At 37.2% G+C, this 16,679-nt stretch overlaps 1 protein-coding gene across 1 annotated transcript; it reads right to left on the bottom strand.

The window, feature by feature from the left end:
- Positions 1-8,722: 8,722 nt before the first annotated feature.
- Positions 8,723-16,342, bottom strand: LOC105058116 (uncharacterized protein At4g14342). Its single transcript, XM_010940913.4, has 4 exons — positions 16,188-16,342; positions 11,413-11,498; positions 11,181-11,304; positions 8,723-9,047 (listed from the first exon to the last, which is right to left on the bottom strand). The coding sequence occupies exons 1-4, from the start codon at positions 16,191-16,193 to the stop codon at positions 9,000-9,002; spliced, it is 264 nt and encodes an 87-aa protein (XP_010939215.1). The 5' UTR covers positions 16,194-16,342; the 3' UTR covers positions 8,723-8,999.
- Positions 16,343-16,679: the final 337 nt, after the last annotated feature.

A 16,679-nucleotide genomic window follows, 5' to 3' on the forward strand; every position in this document is an offset into this window, starting at 1 on the left:
CTTTCTCTCTCTTTTCTCTCTCTCTCTACCTTCTCTCTTCAATTTCTCTCTCTAGATTCTCTCTCTATTTTCTCTCTCTAGATCTTTCTCTCTTTTTTGTGAATTTTATCTATCTAGAATCTTTCTACTCTCTCTGATTGCATCACAAACCCTAGGATATATTTGAATTAAAAATATGATGAATTGAGATTGCTCCGAAATTCGTGCAGTAGATCTGATCCCAGTCCGATCCTATTCGAAATTTGTAACACTTGATTCATATTAAGTCACCCTGATAGGACCTCTGATGGTCTCGACCATGATTGCCTCATCGGAAGGATACGAAGGTTTCTCTCTCCACTTTCTCTCTCTACTTTCTCTCTCTAGAATTTTCTCTCTCTTCATGGATTTTCTCTCTCTAGAAGTCTTATGGATCAGTGGAGGATCCAGATACTTAGGTAAATCCTAATTTTGGTTAATCCTAAGAGAGATCCTAGATTTGTGTTATCAGGTCGATTATCGGTAATTTTCTCCATATATGATTTTTATATTGATCAGGGTTACGAAAAGATGATCATCTGCAAATGATATCGAGTGGAATATTTTGTTAAAGAAATTCATAAATCAAAGAAGAACATCGATTTCTGTGTTTGGATCAGTCACCGGTAAAGGTAAGAATCCCTATACATGATCACTATTATATATATGCTATTTTACTGTTGGTCTTGCATTATTGGTTTTGCGTTGTCGGATTTGAGATCGATGAATTTATTATATCTGAGATACTGTTATTTGATTTTGATCATGAGTATGTTATGTTAATATATACGTATCAGAGATTGATGGCATGATTATATGGATATGACATATCTGAATTGATCATAATGCAAGACAGAATTGATTGATGAAATCAACACATAATGATTAAATGAAAAGAAAGAGATATATGGTATGGACTAGCCTTGTCATGTGGAACAGCCGGCCAGGAGCTTATGCCTGGGACAGCCCGCCAGGAGCTTATGCCTGGGACAGCCCGCCAGGAGCTTATGCCTGGGACAGCCCCCACTGGCTTACAGGTGGATCAGCCGGCCAGGAGCTCATGCCTGGGACAGCCCGCCAGGAGCTTATGCCTGGGACAGCCTCTCACGGGCTTTGGTACGTGGGACAGCCGGCCAGGAGCTCATCCTGGGACAGTCTTGAAAAACTTTTTAAAGTGGATTCGATCCGGATGATGACTGAGGTATAGACTTGGATAGTCCAAAGCCAGAAAGAAAATGTTAAAAGTCATGTGATTATGAAAAGAGAAATGAAAGATAAGACATGAAACAATTGTTGAACAAAAGTGTTTCACCGGTTAACATATGATGATGCATCTATTTTGACAAGACAGAAAATTTATGAATGTTTGCATTATTCTGGACATTGAACATGAGATTTTATATTTTATTGCTTATCCTTATTTTCAGACTATATTACTATATCAGTGTGATATTGGAATTCTTACTGGGCTGTAAAGCTCACACCCCTTCATCTTTCTTTTTCTTCTCAGAGTTACAGGATGACTTAGATTGGCTATGGCTTGGATTTATGGGTGAGCAGAAGGATAAATAGAGTGTCATAGTATCTGATCAGAGAATTGAAGAAATTTAAATTATAATTATGCAAGGTTTTATGAATTATATTTGAAATTAATTGTTATGGATATTAAGGTTGTAATATTTATTTTTGGCCTTGCATATTCTTTAGGGCTTGCTCTAAGGAGTGTGCGGCCATCACGTATCCGACCCGGGTGTTGGGTTCGGGGCGTGACAGAATGGTATCAGAGCTTAGGATATGATCATTAGGGATTATGATATGAGTGATTAGAATATTACAGAGTAATATCAGAGCTTAAATTATGATCATTGGAGATTACAATATAAATGATTTGGATGTGATAGAATAATATCAAAGCTTAGGTTTAAGATCATTAGAGATTATGAAGAGATATTAAAACTTTATGTAAGATCAGTAGGATGTGACAGAGTGGCATCTGAGCTTAGAGCTTAGGTTACGTTCATTTGGAGACAATGATATAAGTGATTAGGATATGACAGAATAGTACTAGAGCCAAGTTTAAGGTCATTAGGGATTGTCATATAAGTGATATCAAAACTTTGAGATTATAATCACTAAAGTATGATTGATAATATCAGAGTTTAAGATTTTGATTATTAAAGGTATGATAAAATGATATTAGAGTTTAGGTTATGATCACTAGAAAATATGATTTAAGTGGTATTTGAGTTTAAGATTATAATTATTCAGAATTGTAATTCTAGTGATATCTGAACTTAGGTTATGATCGTGAGGAACATGATAGATATAAAAGAGAAGATTCAATATTTAGATTTTGAATCAATAGATATTAAGATAAAATTTATGTATAAGTGGCATATGATATCTATAATAGAATTGACGAGTTATATCTTAGATTTCAATTGGTAAGGTTGACCTAAGTATGAAAAGAGTTGACCTTGGAATGAAGTGGGAGGTATTGATAAGTTATGTTGAATATACTAGAGGATTTTGGAATGTAAAACTTATATGATTGAAGATCATGATATTTTTTTAATTTCGATGATAATTGTCTAAGCATTATGAATTCTGGACTTATCAAAGAGAGTTAATTAGGATATGGTCTAAGAAGAAATTACATCATATGAGAGAGAAATATTTTTGAACACTGAACCCATAAGAGGTCATATATGAAACTCAATTTTAAATGAAAAATATACTTGAATTTTATTATGAGAATATGAGATACACATCTTGGTGAAATATTTGGTCACTCAAATATCATATTCTGAATATGATTCTTTGATCTTTCAAGTTGCATTGAATTTCAAGTCAAAAACTTACTTTTCTAAGTGGTTCAAAAGTATTTTGATATTATTGTTAAATTAAAAAAAAAAATTATTGTGTCAGAGAATGATATACAGGTTATGATGAAATTTTTTTAATAATTCATATTACTATCTTTGGATTAGATTTTTTTTTGTGATTATTGAAGATGGTGAAGTGTATTAATTATTCAAGTCAAAGTTTGAATTTTTAAATTAAATTAAGACATCTTGCTAATGTTAAATTTTGAATGACTTATACAAGGGACAAGATTTTGTATAGATTTATTGATTAATATTAAGGGTTGTGATGAAGGAAGTTCTATAAGAAATAATCAAGTTGATTCTACTTAAGGATGCTGGCTTGAGTTCTTCTAGTTTGTCAAGTTAGAATTAATTCTTTTAAAAAGGAAGATTGATTTAGAAATTATCTAAATGATTGTAAGATAAATCTAAGGTTAACTCCAACTGATTCTAGATATGTTGGATTCTTGAAGAGTGATGAAACTTATGCAATGATTTCAAACATAGAAAGTGGATCAAGATTTAATTTTTATATGCTATACTCAAAGGTAGTAAAGATAAAGAAACTTAAAATTTTACCCTAAGTCTTATATGAAATTTGAAGGTTGGATCTATTCTGGATTGATCTAACATATAAAGATATTTTTATCTTTGATATAATTATATAAATTGATAAATTAAGATCAAAGTGCGCAGCAAAAGCATGGTGGGTTAAATTGATTAGAAATATTAATTCTTTGATTCTGAAGATATTATGGAATACATTAGTTGTTAATAAAGAATAATTTTTTTATCTGATCATAGTCGGATAATTTTTGTTAGTAGGTTGCTTCATTGTAGATAATGCCAAGAAAGTCTAGATATCTCAAGTTTATTAATAGCTTGATAGTTCTGATATTAGTTCAAACTTAGAATGTCCTGACATAGATCTCATTTTTTTTTTTAAATCTAATATTGTTACTTGAACTAATATAGAAGATTAAGATTTCCCTTAAGATGAGAATCTATATATAAAATTTATTGGAAGGTCAAGAGAAGAAAGAAATCGATAATCGTGAAGAGTGTCCAATGTTCGACCTTTCTTTATTTACTTTCTATCAAGGGTAGTCTGAGATAATTATGAATTTTGAGTGAAAGGTATTAGACAAATAACGGTGGTATATTAATACAAGTCCAAAATGTTACAGTTCTTCAAAAAGTTGAGAAATCAATAAGAAGGGATGAGTTTGAGATTTCAAATAATTTTTGTTATAACAAGATCATAAAAAATAAAAGACATTATTGTAAGCTTGAGAATGATATGAAGAATGTATACTTTGAAATATGTCTCAACAACATAACTTAATTTCGAGGACAAAATTATTTGAAGGGGGGGAGAATGTAACACCCCGGCCCAGAATCAGCCATAGCCCACATTAAAAAAAAAAAAAAAAAAGAAAACAGAGGAATCGGGAGGAAGAAGACTCCCGTTGAGAGTCTTCTTCCCACCGTGAAAAGGAGAGAGGAATCCGAGTAAAAATCGGATTCCTCCTCTATAAAACCCCCTTTCCCCTCCCTTTAGGTCTTTATCACGGGATTTTGAGAGATTTTTAAGAAATTGAGGGATTTTTTTTTCAAGAGGATCCGCGGGTTCTTAGATGGAAAAAAAAAAAAAGATTGCCGGAGTTCTTCTCGGCTGCCGAAGCTTGAGGTGAGCCCCTCCCCTTCTTCCTCTCCCTCTTCCCTTTCTCCTCTGGCCCAAAGCCTCGCCGCCGGCCACCGTCTTCGCCGAAAAATCCATGAACAAGAAATCCCCTGTTTTCCGATCTCTTTTTGATTCTCGCCGGCCGAACCTTGCTACCGGCCGTTCATTGCCCATCGCCGTCGTTGTCGGATCTCCGGTCAAGCCACCGGAGCCTGAGCCACCGTGAGGGGGGACCTCACGGTCCTCCCCTGTTTCAGCCAAGGGAGGCCGCGGGAAGAAAAGAAGAAGGAAGAAAGAAGAAGAAGAAGAAAAGAAAAGAAAAAGGAAAAAGAAAAAGGAAAAAGAAAAAGAAAAAGGAAAAAGAAAAGAAAAAAAGGAAAAAGAGAAAGAGAAAAATAAAAATAAAAATAAAAATAAAAATAAAAAGAAGAAGAAGAAGAGAATTTTTCTCTCTCTCCTTTCTCTCTTCTTTCTCTCTCTTTTCTCTCTCTCTACCTTCTCTCTCCAGTTTCTCTCTCTATTTTCTCTCTCTAGATCTTTCTCTCTTTTTTATGAATTTTATCTCTCTAGAATCTTTCTACTCTCTCTGATTGCATCACAAACCCTAGGATATATTTGAATTAAAAATATGATGAATTGAGATTGCTCCGAAATTCGTGCAGTAGATCTGATCCCAGTCCGATCCTATTCGAAATTTGTAACACTTGATTCATATTAAGTCACCCTGATAGGACCTCTGATGGTCTCGACCATGATTGCCTCATCGGAAGGATACGAAGGTTTCTCTCTCCACTTTCTCTCTCTACTTTCTCTCTCTAGAATTTTCTCTCTCTTCATGGATTTTCTCTCTCTAGAAGTCTTATGGATCAGTGGAGGATCCAGATACTTAGGTAAATCCTAATTTTGGTTAATCCTAAGAGAGATCCTAGATTTGTGTTATCAGGTCGATTATCGGTAATTTTCTCCATATATGATTTTTATATTGATCAGGGTTACGAAAAGATGATCATCTGCAAATGATATCGAGTGGAATATTTTGTTAAAGAAATTCATAAATCAAAGAAGAACATCGATTTCTGTGTTTGGATCAGTCACCGGTAAAGGTAAGAATCCCTATACATGATCACTATTATATATATGCTATTTTACTGTCGGTCTTGCATTATTGGTTTTGCGTTGTCGGATTTGAGATCGATGAATTTATTATATCTGAGATACTGTTATTTGATTTTGATCATGAGTATGTTATGTTAATATATACGTATCAGAGATTGATGGCATGATTATATGGATATGACATATCTGAATTGATCATAATGCAAGACAGAATTGATTGATGAAATCAACACATAATGATTAAATGAAAAGAAAGAGATATATGGTATGGACTAGCCTTGTCATGTGGAACAGCCGGTCAGAAGCTTATGCCTGGGACAGCCCGCCAGGAGCTTATGCCTGGGACAGCCCCCACTGGCTTACAGGTGGATCAGCCGGCCAGGAGCTCATGCCTGGGACAGCTCGCCAGGAGCTTATGCCTGGGACAGCCTCTCACGGGCTTTGGTACGTGGGACAGCCGGCCAGGAGCTCATCCTGGGACAGTCTTGAAAGACTTTTTAAAGTGGATTCGATCCGGATGATGACTGAAGTATAGACTTGGATAGTCCAGAGCCAGAAAGAAAATGTTAAAAGTCATGTGATTATGAAAAGAGAAATGAAAGATAAGACATGAAACAATTGTTGAACAAAAGTGTTTCACCGGTTAACATATGATGATGCATCTATTTTGACAAGACAGAAAATTTATGAATGTTTGCATTATTCTGGATATTGAACATGAGATTTTATATTTTATTGCTTATCCTTATTTTCAGACTATATTACTATATCAGTGTGATATTGGAATTCTTACTGGGCTGTAAAGCTCACACCCCTTTATCTTTCTTTTTCTTCTCAGAGTTACAGGATGACTTAGATTGGCTATGGCTTGGATTTATGGGTGAGCAGAAGGATAAATAGAGTGTCATAGTATCTGATCAGAGAATTGAAGAAATTTAAATTATAATTATGCAAGGTTTTATGAATTATATTTGAAATTAATTGTTATGGATATTAAGGTTGTAATATTTATTTTTGGCCTTGCATATTCTTTAGGGCTTGCTCTAAGGAGTGTACGGCCATCACGTATCCGACCCAGGTATTGGGTTCGGGGCGTGACAATGAACTTTATAAACCCCTTACCCCAACCAGCTGAAATAAATCTTCATCTTTTGTTTCAAGTTCTATCTACAGTTAGATTATCGAATAAGGAGGATAAGAAAATTTGGAATTGGCTTCCGAGACGCTCTTATAGGGTCTCAGCCTGCTATACCTTCGTGATGCACGGCGGTGTAGTATCCCACCTTGGTAAAATCATTTGGAGGCTGCCAATCCTCGGGAAATGCAAACTGTTCAATTGGCTGTGTTACCATAGTAATATTTTTACATCTGAGGTTTTGGAAAAAAAGAAGGCTTTAATGGACAAGCAGATGCACATTATGTTACTCCACAAGTGAGTCAACCGATCATATTATGCTTCAATGTAAGTATTCTTCCGAGGTTTGGAACACAATGCTCCACAAATGGAGATATACACAAACTTTGGCACGAATGGTGATATACACACAGGAAAGCAATAAAGCCTATAGTCCTCGACGTCCTCATCTCTGTTACCCTATGGTCACTGTAGAAAGAGAGAAATAATAGGTTATTCCACTCTGAAGCCCGTTGCTGCCGTGACACCGTTAGGACAATTACCTTTCTTATGGGAGATTGGACAAAGAATGCAAAGGGCGACCATTTTGAGAGCTCATGTTGCAGCTTCGTCCAGCCAATTGACACCCTAAAACACACACCTTCTTACACCAACCTATCATGGCTTCACCGTCAAACTTGAGCAAAAACATGAGATTCTCCTTAGCTATCAAGACCTTTTCAATCCCCTGCGCATTGGAGAACTCCGGCAGTTAATATCGAAATCTGAGATCTAAGCAACTGTCTGCTGTTGGGATAGTATTTGGTAGCCAAAATGGTATTCCTAAAATAGAAATACCAATTCCCCAAAATATCTATTCATCACCCCTTTTTCAATTTTGTGTTTGATTGGAAATCTATGGGGCCATCAGGAATAAGGTGGTATTATTCTCTAATCTAGAATAAGGCAAAATTATTTTTCATGATGGATCTAGAATAAGTTATTTCATGGTCTAATATGGAATAGCTTAAAACAAGTAGAGGAGAATAAGGTGCAATTAATGCATCTTTGACTGAAATTGTTAAACTCATGGACCCACCATCATTTCATAGTGTGTTTGGGATAATAAGGTAAAATAAATCTTTATCCCATCTTATTTTCAGCAACCAAACACTATCCAAGATGAGTGGAAAGCAGTCAAGCGCCCACTACAGGGATGCTCCCCATCCCAAACCTGGTGCATACCCATGGCTTTGTCAAATGCAATCACCTTCTCAACAGCTACCTCTCACTTCAGCTGGTGGAAGAAATTCCGAGTCTATCCCATGAAGCCCTTTTACGTATACCGATGGACCTCTTACAAAAGACTTCTATATAACTATGGCCAAATCCCACAATCTACACTAAGAGAGTATTTGGTTGGAAGGAATGAAGATCTGAAATACAAATCGAAATGTATAACTCCCATTTCAACCATTTGTTTAAAAGAAATCTTATTTCGATTATGATTTCAAAATAGAATGGATCAATCTATATAAAACTCAATCCCTGCTTTCTTCTATGAATTTAATTTTTCATTTCAATTTCGATCACGAACCAAACACTTCGAAAAATTAGACCATTCCAATTCCAAACCATTCTGATTTCCATTCTCAACCAAATTCTCTCTAAATACTTTGACGTCCTCCACCTTGTTACACCCGCTTCGTGCTGTAAATCTATATTACTAACTTCCTCACACCTCATATGTATACATTTTACTTAACTAGAAATATATTTTGGAGGAAATATCTTATTTTCTTCATTTTATCAAAAAAAAAAAAAAAAGAAAGAAAGAAAGACGAGAAACCGTTCCGAAAGATACAACTTGAACCCACATAGAACCTACATCCAGGAGCTTCTTGACAATATTTCGAGGAGACGGGCAGAATAAAGAGTTCTTCATCCTCATAACAACCACTGAAATACTGTTTAAGGTGTTACCAATGGTATGTTCAACACAAATCCTAACAGAAGCAAAACAAGATGCCACCTTAACAACTACAGACTATCTTACGTCCAAATCCCTCATCTGAATTCAAAGCCTGCTAAAAAGACAGTCACTGTGCTCAATATAGATACAATAATGCTTTTCTGCCCCTCGAACGAAGCTAATATACTGCAGAAGAGAATTTGCTGCAGTTCTTCCTTTCAAAGTATTTCAATCTTCTTCTCTCTCTGGAGGAAGTCCACAAGGCAACAGCATTCTCTGTAAGAAAGATCAAGTAAATTAATATGCAATTCAAATCAACGAAAGAAAAAAACTATGTACACAAATATGGGAGGACATTTTCATCCTTTAATGGTTTGAGTCCCTTCCGTTTAGTCAAAAGACTAATATTCCTTAATATAACCTACGTATCAAGGTTTCATGCAGGGTTAGTAACAAAAATGCAGCATTTCATCCTGATACATTGCACATATACACATGGCACCCATTACCACTGAAATGCAACTAAAGGAACACCAGCACAGCAAAAATCAAATGAGTAGCAGTGCCATATGAATTAGAAACCAAGATCTCTAATTCTTGGAACATTCCACAAGAATCAACCCATAGAACTGATAGTTGGGAAAGATCATTAGAAGACATATTGTACATTTGAGATCTCATCAAGGGATCCCCTCTCACCATACATCACCATATTCTACAAGGGGCACTTTCAGTCACCTTTCGTATCATGCCTCTTGGCTGAAAAATCACCTACCTAGCCTGGGTTTTTTTTCCCTAACTTGCAGATGACTGCATGATGATACCATAAGTAATGCTTCATTCTTGTCTCACGTGGAAATTATCATCATTTGTTTTCATTAGGCCTAAACCTGTCTCTAAGCTAAAAGATCACCTTCCTAGCCTGGGGATTCTTTTACCAAAAATGCAGATGACTACATGGTGATACCACAAGTCATCCTTCATCCTTCTTTCGCTTGGGAATCATCATTATTTGTTTTCATCAGGCATAAAAGCATCGGCTACAACTTTTAAATCAGCATCCATATTTTCGAGAAAAGCTGCTGAGGATGATTTCTAGGAGAGTTGTACTTCAAAGGGAAAAGCCAAATCCCTACTGATGAAAGTAGATAAATTTTGACAATGCCATCGTGGACCACCTCAGAGCCCAACCCAGTAGCGGGCAAGCTTTTCTCTCATGCACAGTGTTGGTTGGATAACCAACACTCGGACGTGTCCCTTGTTCTTGCTATCATATATACTCTCACGAGAGTCCTAATCCCAAAACGATCCATTCAGAGAGTAATTGATGTGAATGACTTGACTCCTACAGATTCTTTTAAAAATATAAACCAACGCCAGTTTACTGAGGGGAAGGGAATGCTAAATTTAAAACTTATACAAGCCTTGGCAAATATACATGAAGCACTTGTGTAACTTCCAAAGGCAACATTTCTAATACCTGGTAAGCTATTTACACAGAATGATTTCACCAAATTTCTATTCATGAATGATCGACAAATCCAGTATTTGAAAAATATAAATAAATAAAACAGGTCTAGAATGATCTAAGAAAATATATATATCCATAAAGTTGCATTTGTTCATCCAAAGTTTCAAGCATCAAGAATCAAAGTGTCAAAATATCAATGTTCATATGCAACATCATTGGAAAGATTCCTCATAAATGATGTAAATATAACACCAATTTTCATGAAGTATATCAAGGAATGGTGCTTCGAAAGAGTAATCCTGCTCAAGCTTTTGCATTGAAATACTAAAATTAGCTAATATATTGTGGACTTATGAGCCTTGCTATAAAGGCAAGGAAAATATATTTCTAATCAAAATTTCAAGAACCGATACTGAGGCCCGTACTGGTTCATGGTCAGTACCGTACCGGACCGTACCGACAACAAAAAATTCAAAAAAATCCCATCCAACAGCCCAAAAAAAAAAAAAAATCGAACCAGTACCGTACCTCACCATACCGGACCAAACCGTCCGATATCGACCAGTTCGGGCCGATACCGTACCGAACCTATTCGTTCAGTCTGGTTTAGATCATTTTTCGAAAAATCGACCTGAACCGAACCGATTCCTCGTCGGCATGGTACGGTACGGGATATACCGGTCGGTTCGGACCAGTACGGAATACCATGTTTCTAATAGATATGCATCTTGAATCAGTGAACCACCCAAAAGCGAAGCAACTATAGCATATATAATTTTCATATGTAAATTATCAAGTCATTAAGCTATGCATACTATTTTTTACTTCAAACACACATATTAAACTTTATTGTTACTTCATGGTCTGAAGGAAGATGAACACATATCAGGTCTATACAAGATAAAATTAAATAGAATAAATGTCTAAGAATGGCAAACCTGCATAAAATTGTAGCGCTCTCTTCCAATCGATTCATTTTCAGCAATGGCAAAATATGCCAACATGGGGTAGTGGCCAATATATGATGCATAGCTGTCACGTTGGATGTTTACTGCCCATTCACTATACACCAATTGAAAAAGTGAGATATACAAATTTAGATCTATAAATTAATCAAATTTACAAAAGTAGGTATGATGGGACATATTTTATCAGGATATGGACACTCACAATCTATTTAAGTCAGCATGCCCTGTACCAACATACTTAGCTTGAAGATGCTCAAGCTGAGAATTAATGTTAAACCTGTCACTGGCCTGAATATATCAAATCAAAAAAAAAAAGTCAGTTCAGCCATAAATTGTAAGCATAATACTTAAACTGAAAATCTGAATTCGTGTTAGATCATGGTTATGCATAAGCATGGAAGTATGAAACAAAATGTCAGAAAGTAAAGCACAAATATAACCATCAATCCTATGATAATGACGCTAGAGTAGCCCAACATATCAAAGGAGATACACCACAATCACAAATTGACCTACATTCAAACATGAGTTAAGAACTAATAGATAGCATGCTTAAATCAAATAACCAAATCAGCTGCTTTGGTGGACATGAAAACTTGTGGGAACCTATTCAAGCTCCAATTGGACCAAGGGCTATACAAAATTAACTTTAAGCAAAGGATAGGTGCTGCCATCCCACTTCATTGATGGCTAAGGTAAAGAATGACCAATTTCTCAGAAAGCATGGCCCTAAACCGAGTAGAATGGTGGAAGAGGATTCTTGTAGCTGACCCAACTTGTTTGGGATTAAGTCTCAATTGAGTTGAGTAACCAAGTGCAATATAGCTATCATAAGGTCCATCATGAAGTGACATACGTAAAGAAAGATTCATAAAATTTGATGCACATGATGGTTAGGGCAACACTACGTTCATACACCACGATCTTCCGATCTATGTACCAGCACTCAGAAAAAGGTACATTGGTAAAAGGTAATCATAAAAAATGTACTCATGAGTTTCGATATATTGACAAAGAAATTATTTTTTTCTTTTTTCTTTTTTCTTCCTTTTTATATAGCAGCCATTAAGAAAAGGGTTATCAGGTAGGGAAAAAAATGAAGTTCCCAGGGAAAAAAAGTGAATTCTCAAGGTGGTTTGTTCTCATGAGAGCATTTAGTTATTTCTAGCCAGTGTATGGCTTCATTTTGACTTAAATTTATTGCCAATAAATATCATGATAAGGATGGAGGAGGCTCGACCATTATCATCAAGTGCTGATGCTTGCATAAGAGCAGAGGCAGAGTGGTAATTGATAACCATGTGGCTGGAAGTGTAAGTCGATACTTTCTTCAAACTTTCACTGTAAACTGTTCTCTTGTATGAGCTTTTAAGCTCTATAAACTTAATGATTAACCCTCCTCTCCCCTCCTCTAACCCTAGCACTGATACTGATTTTAATATAACTTGGAGAACTTATCACCACTATTACTGATTTTAATATAACTTGTAAAGCTTATAATCAACTTCTCATCCACCAATTTCCCATACCTAAAAGCAATTCTCCAATTGGGTGTTGATCATCTGCCTTTCTTAGTTTTATGGTGAATTTTCCACTACATCTCAATTTCCACTAAGTCTCATTTCGGAGTCTTGTGGCTCTACATCTTTGTCTTCGTCCCTAAGGATCTATTCTTATACCTCAGTTCTTGCGCTCTCTATAGAAAGAATTACATTGAGCTGTTCATCATTTATTGAGTTACTTATTGTTTCTACTGCTCAGAAATTAATCAAGAAACTACAAGGATTACCTATTTCTAGGGCTGTCAAAATGGGCTTGGCCCACAGGGCCGGCCCAGTCCAACCCTATAAATGGGGTGGGCTGGACTGCCATATGAATAGCCCAAATAACAATCGGGCCTGTTTGGCCCGCCCCACATCAGCCCAAGGGCTAATATAGGTTGGGCCGGGCTAGCCTGGGTGGGCTATGAATTTTTTTTAAAAAAAATCTTAAAAAAAATCTTATTCATTTTTTAACCCCTAACTCCTGAGCTCCGTTGTCCCACATCGCCGACCGCTGCCGCAGACCAGCAGAATGACCGCCTCCGCTGGTTCTTCTCCCTTTTGCCTCCCAGCTCTACAGATCCCTCCTCCTCCTCCTCCTCATCGCTGGTGCCGCTGCCTCCAACCTCCGAGTCCGATCACGAATCAAGATACGCCGGCCCCCTCCTCCCTTCTGCCGATGGACGCCCCTCCATCCAACCTCCAGACGATCCTCCTCCTCCTCTAGGCTCCTCCTCCCTTTCGCCGACAGATGTCCCTCCATCCAACCTCCGGACGAACCCCCTCCTCGTCGGCGCCGCCACCTCTGAGTCAAAGTCAGCCACAGCTCCTCCTCAAGCTCTCTCGGTCTCTCCACTTTTCGAGTCAGATCCGCGCTGCCTCCCCTCTGGCTCTCTCGATCTCTCTCCACTCTCCAGGCTTGACCGCTCAAGGCACCGCCACCTTCGAGTCAAATCTGACCGCGGCTCCTCCTCGGGCCCTCTCAGTCTCTCCACTCTCTGAGTCAGATCCATGCCGCCTCCGGCCTCCCCTCAAGCACTCTCGATCTCTCTCCACTCTCCAGGCTCAATCGCTCTTTGTCTCTCTCCCTCTCGAGCTCTTTGTCTCTCTTTTTTAACTCTTCACTCTTCAGTAATTTGAGGTTCAAAGCCCATGGACTGGTCCGGCCTGGCCGACGGCCCTTAAAGAATTGGGTTGGGCTAGCTATATTGTGTCTCATTTTTTGGCTGGGTCTAGGCTGGCCCAGCTCAGCCCATCAAATTTTAGGCCCTTGTGGGCTGGGCCGGATCGGACCAATCTGTTTTGACAGTACTACCTGTTTTCCTATTCCTACTCTTCAACAAACCTTTTATTTCACTATCAATTTCAGTTCATGCATCCACAGAATCTTCATTTGTAAAATAGAAATAAAAATATATATATGGCCAGTACAAGAAGCACCCACCATTCCTCCATGGAAAAGAAGCAAAGCGATCAAGAATTGGAACACAATAGCCAAAAGAACAACCAGAACCTAGTTATTATGTGGCTCTTGGATGTGTAGACTGCCTTGAAGCATTGTGATAGTCCTCTCAGTAGGTGAAAAAAATAGGAAATGCATTGATTTAGGCAGACATGAGTAACCCAAAAATCAACCAGTGCCTCATCTAATAGAGGCAGAAAAGTAAGTTTCTTTAGCTTCATTAATAAGTCCCCAAAGCACTCATATTCGTGTTGTTCTTCATCCATGTTATTTCTCTTAGCAATCCTATACTGACAAAGTCATGTCCTACACGCCATCAAGTTTGCCAATTATCCGTGACCAAATCCAATGCTCTGGAAGATATTTATTTGGCCAATGCATCATTAGGTTCATAAAGCAAGATAAAACCAAAGTCATCATGTTACTGAATTTGCAGTAGAAAACTAAGAAAATCCCCCTCTTGCATCAATTCTTTTCATAACTGCAATCTCCTCTTATCAATTTCTATATGAGTTTCTTAGTTTTCTCAAAAAAGAAAGAGATAAGAATTTATTGAAATTTTTGCCTTCTGATGTATCTAAACTAATTCGGATATACAATTCCTTTTTCTAAGAAAAGAAAAGAAGTATGATATTTCTAGAGAAACAGGAACTATGATATTTCTAGAGAAACAGGAAAAAACTGAATTTCTTTTGCTTGCTTCTTCATTTTTTTTTCTTCCTATAACAATTTGTTTTACTTACTTTAATTTTTCCAAATCAGTCAATGTTTTACTCCCTGCTCATTAAAAATAGGAGTTCCCTTCACTGTTGGGCTCATATCCTGATAATTATATTAATTTTCCACTTACACAAATCTTTCTTCCACTTTTTTCCTAATCAGATCTCTGACCAGTTATCTCCTTGCCTTGACTCAGTACACCCAAAACAGAGTGCTCTAAACTACCAAAAATAACAGCACATATTTTCACTCCATGTACCAATGTCATCTGAAACAGTTAGCAATATACACTAGATTGAAGCGTCCAATTCAGAAAAGATATATCATCCATCAGAGTGTCCATGACTGTTCAAAAACTGAAGGGCATCTTCATTTGTTTGACAAACTGAATGGTGACAAAAGAAATATTTCACATGGGGGTGATATCGAAGCCATACTGGTGGAGTTAATTTATATCAAAGTTCTCAACTGCACCTTCTTCCCAAAAGTGACTATACTTATTTCACATACTGAAGTATATAGTTGGCGGATTATCAATTTCCCCTGTAAGCAGATTAATCATTTAAAAATTAACTAACTTAGCATTGTCTGTGACAATATCAAGTATCAGATTGTATTCCCACCTTAAATAATCTTGCAAACCTATAGCCACATTTCACATGCATTAAATATGGTTAATGCGAAAGCATACAAGATCCATGAACAAATTCAGCTAGAAGCAGAGTAATCAAATACTCCTGAACAGCAGAAATACAACCAACCATGTATAAAGAGGATACAACAACTAACAGATAACAAGAATAACGGAAAAAGAGTAATCGAAGCAAAAGTAATACTGAATCAAGTCCTTAAAAATGGTCTCACTACCTCCTATTAGTCAACTAAGAAGGCTTATATTCATTTTTAAAAAAAAAAAAAAAACATTTCTAGGGTTTTACTTAGTGTAAGTACCAAACTCTTTTTTATTCAATCCTAGCAATGACAAGAACTAGGGTTTCTAAATTCATAAAAACAAAAACGCTAGAAAAGGGCACCACCGCCGGCTTTAGAGCATTCAATTCGTACCCATAAATTTTCTTCTTATTTTTCCTTCGCTTCTACTTCCAATAAAGATCTAAGGTTCAAATAACACAAGCAAGAAAGAGCCTTAATTGACCATCAAAAACTAGCAAATCAGAGAACTTTTCGAGGGTTTTGGAATCAAGTGGTATTAATCGAAACAGCCACAAATTAATTCGGAGAAAATTGGATTACCTGCATGATTCTCGCTGGAAATTCGCACAGGAACTTGGATCGCCCTCACGCGACCCGCTCTAACTTGATATAAGGAGAGGGGAAGAAGGAGGCGGCGGCAGGATGTTTATAGAACTCTCTGTGCGGTCTCCGAGTCCGATCGAATCGGGTGACCCAGAACAAACCGCGGGAAGTGCGGTCCCCTCTTATCCTAGGGCTCGAGCGGAGAGGTCGAACCGGACGGGTGAAAGGCGGTTCGGCCGGATGCGTCGACCGGTTCAAACGCTTTAATTACTGGGTCGAACGGGCGTTAGCAAATCGCAGGTTTTGAATTTTGATCGACCCAACCTGTGCGAGATTTCGGATGACAGTTTGGGCAGGTTGACCTGCATGGAATACTGCTAGGGTGTAATAGAGCAGGGCTTGACCAAGCTTGGATGTGGTCAAAGCTTGCTTTAAAATTAAATTCAAGCTTAAAGTTTAAAATCAAGCTTAATTTGTTTATCATTATTT

The sequence above is a fragment of the Elaeis guineensis genome, chromosome 15 (assembly GCF_000442705.2).
Source record: "Elaeis guineensis isolate ETL-2024a chromosome 15, EG11, whole genome shotgun sequence".
In the NCBI taxonomy this organism is placed as follows: Eukaryota; Viridiplantae; Streptophyta; class Magnoliopsida; order Arecales; family Arecaceae; genus Elaeis; species Elaeis guineensis.

Coding starts and splice junctions, on each gene's coding strand:
- LOC105058116 (XM_010940913.4), bottom strand. Junction 11,305..11,412: donor CATGCTGACTTAAATAGATT/GTGAGTGTCCAT, acceptor ATTGGTGTATAG/TGAATGGGCAGTAAACATCC. Junction 9,048..11,180: donor AGCGCTACAATTTTATGCAG/GTTTGCCATTCT, acceptor TCTTTCTTACAG/AGAATGCTGTTGCCTTGTGG.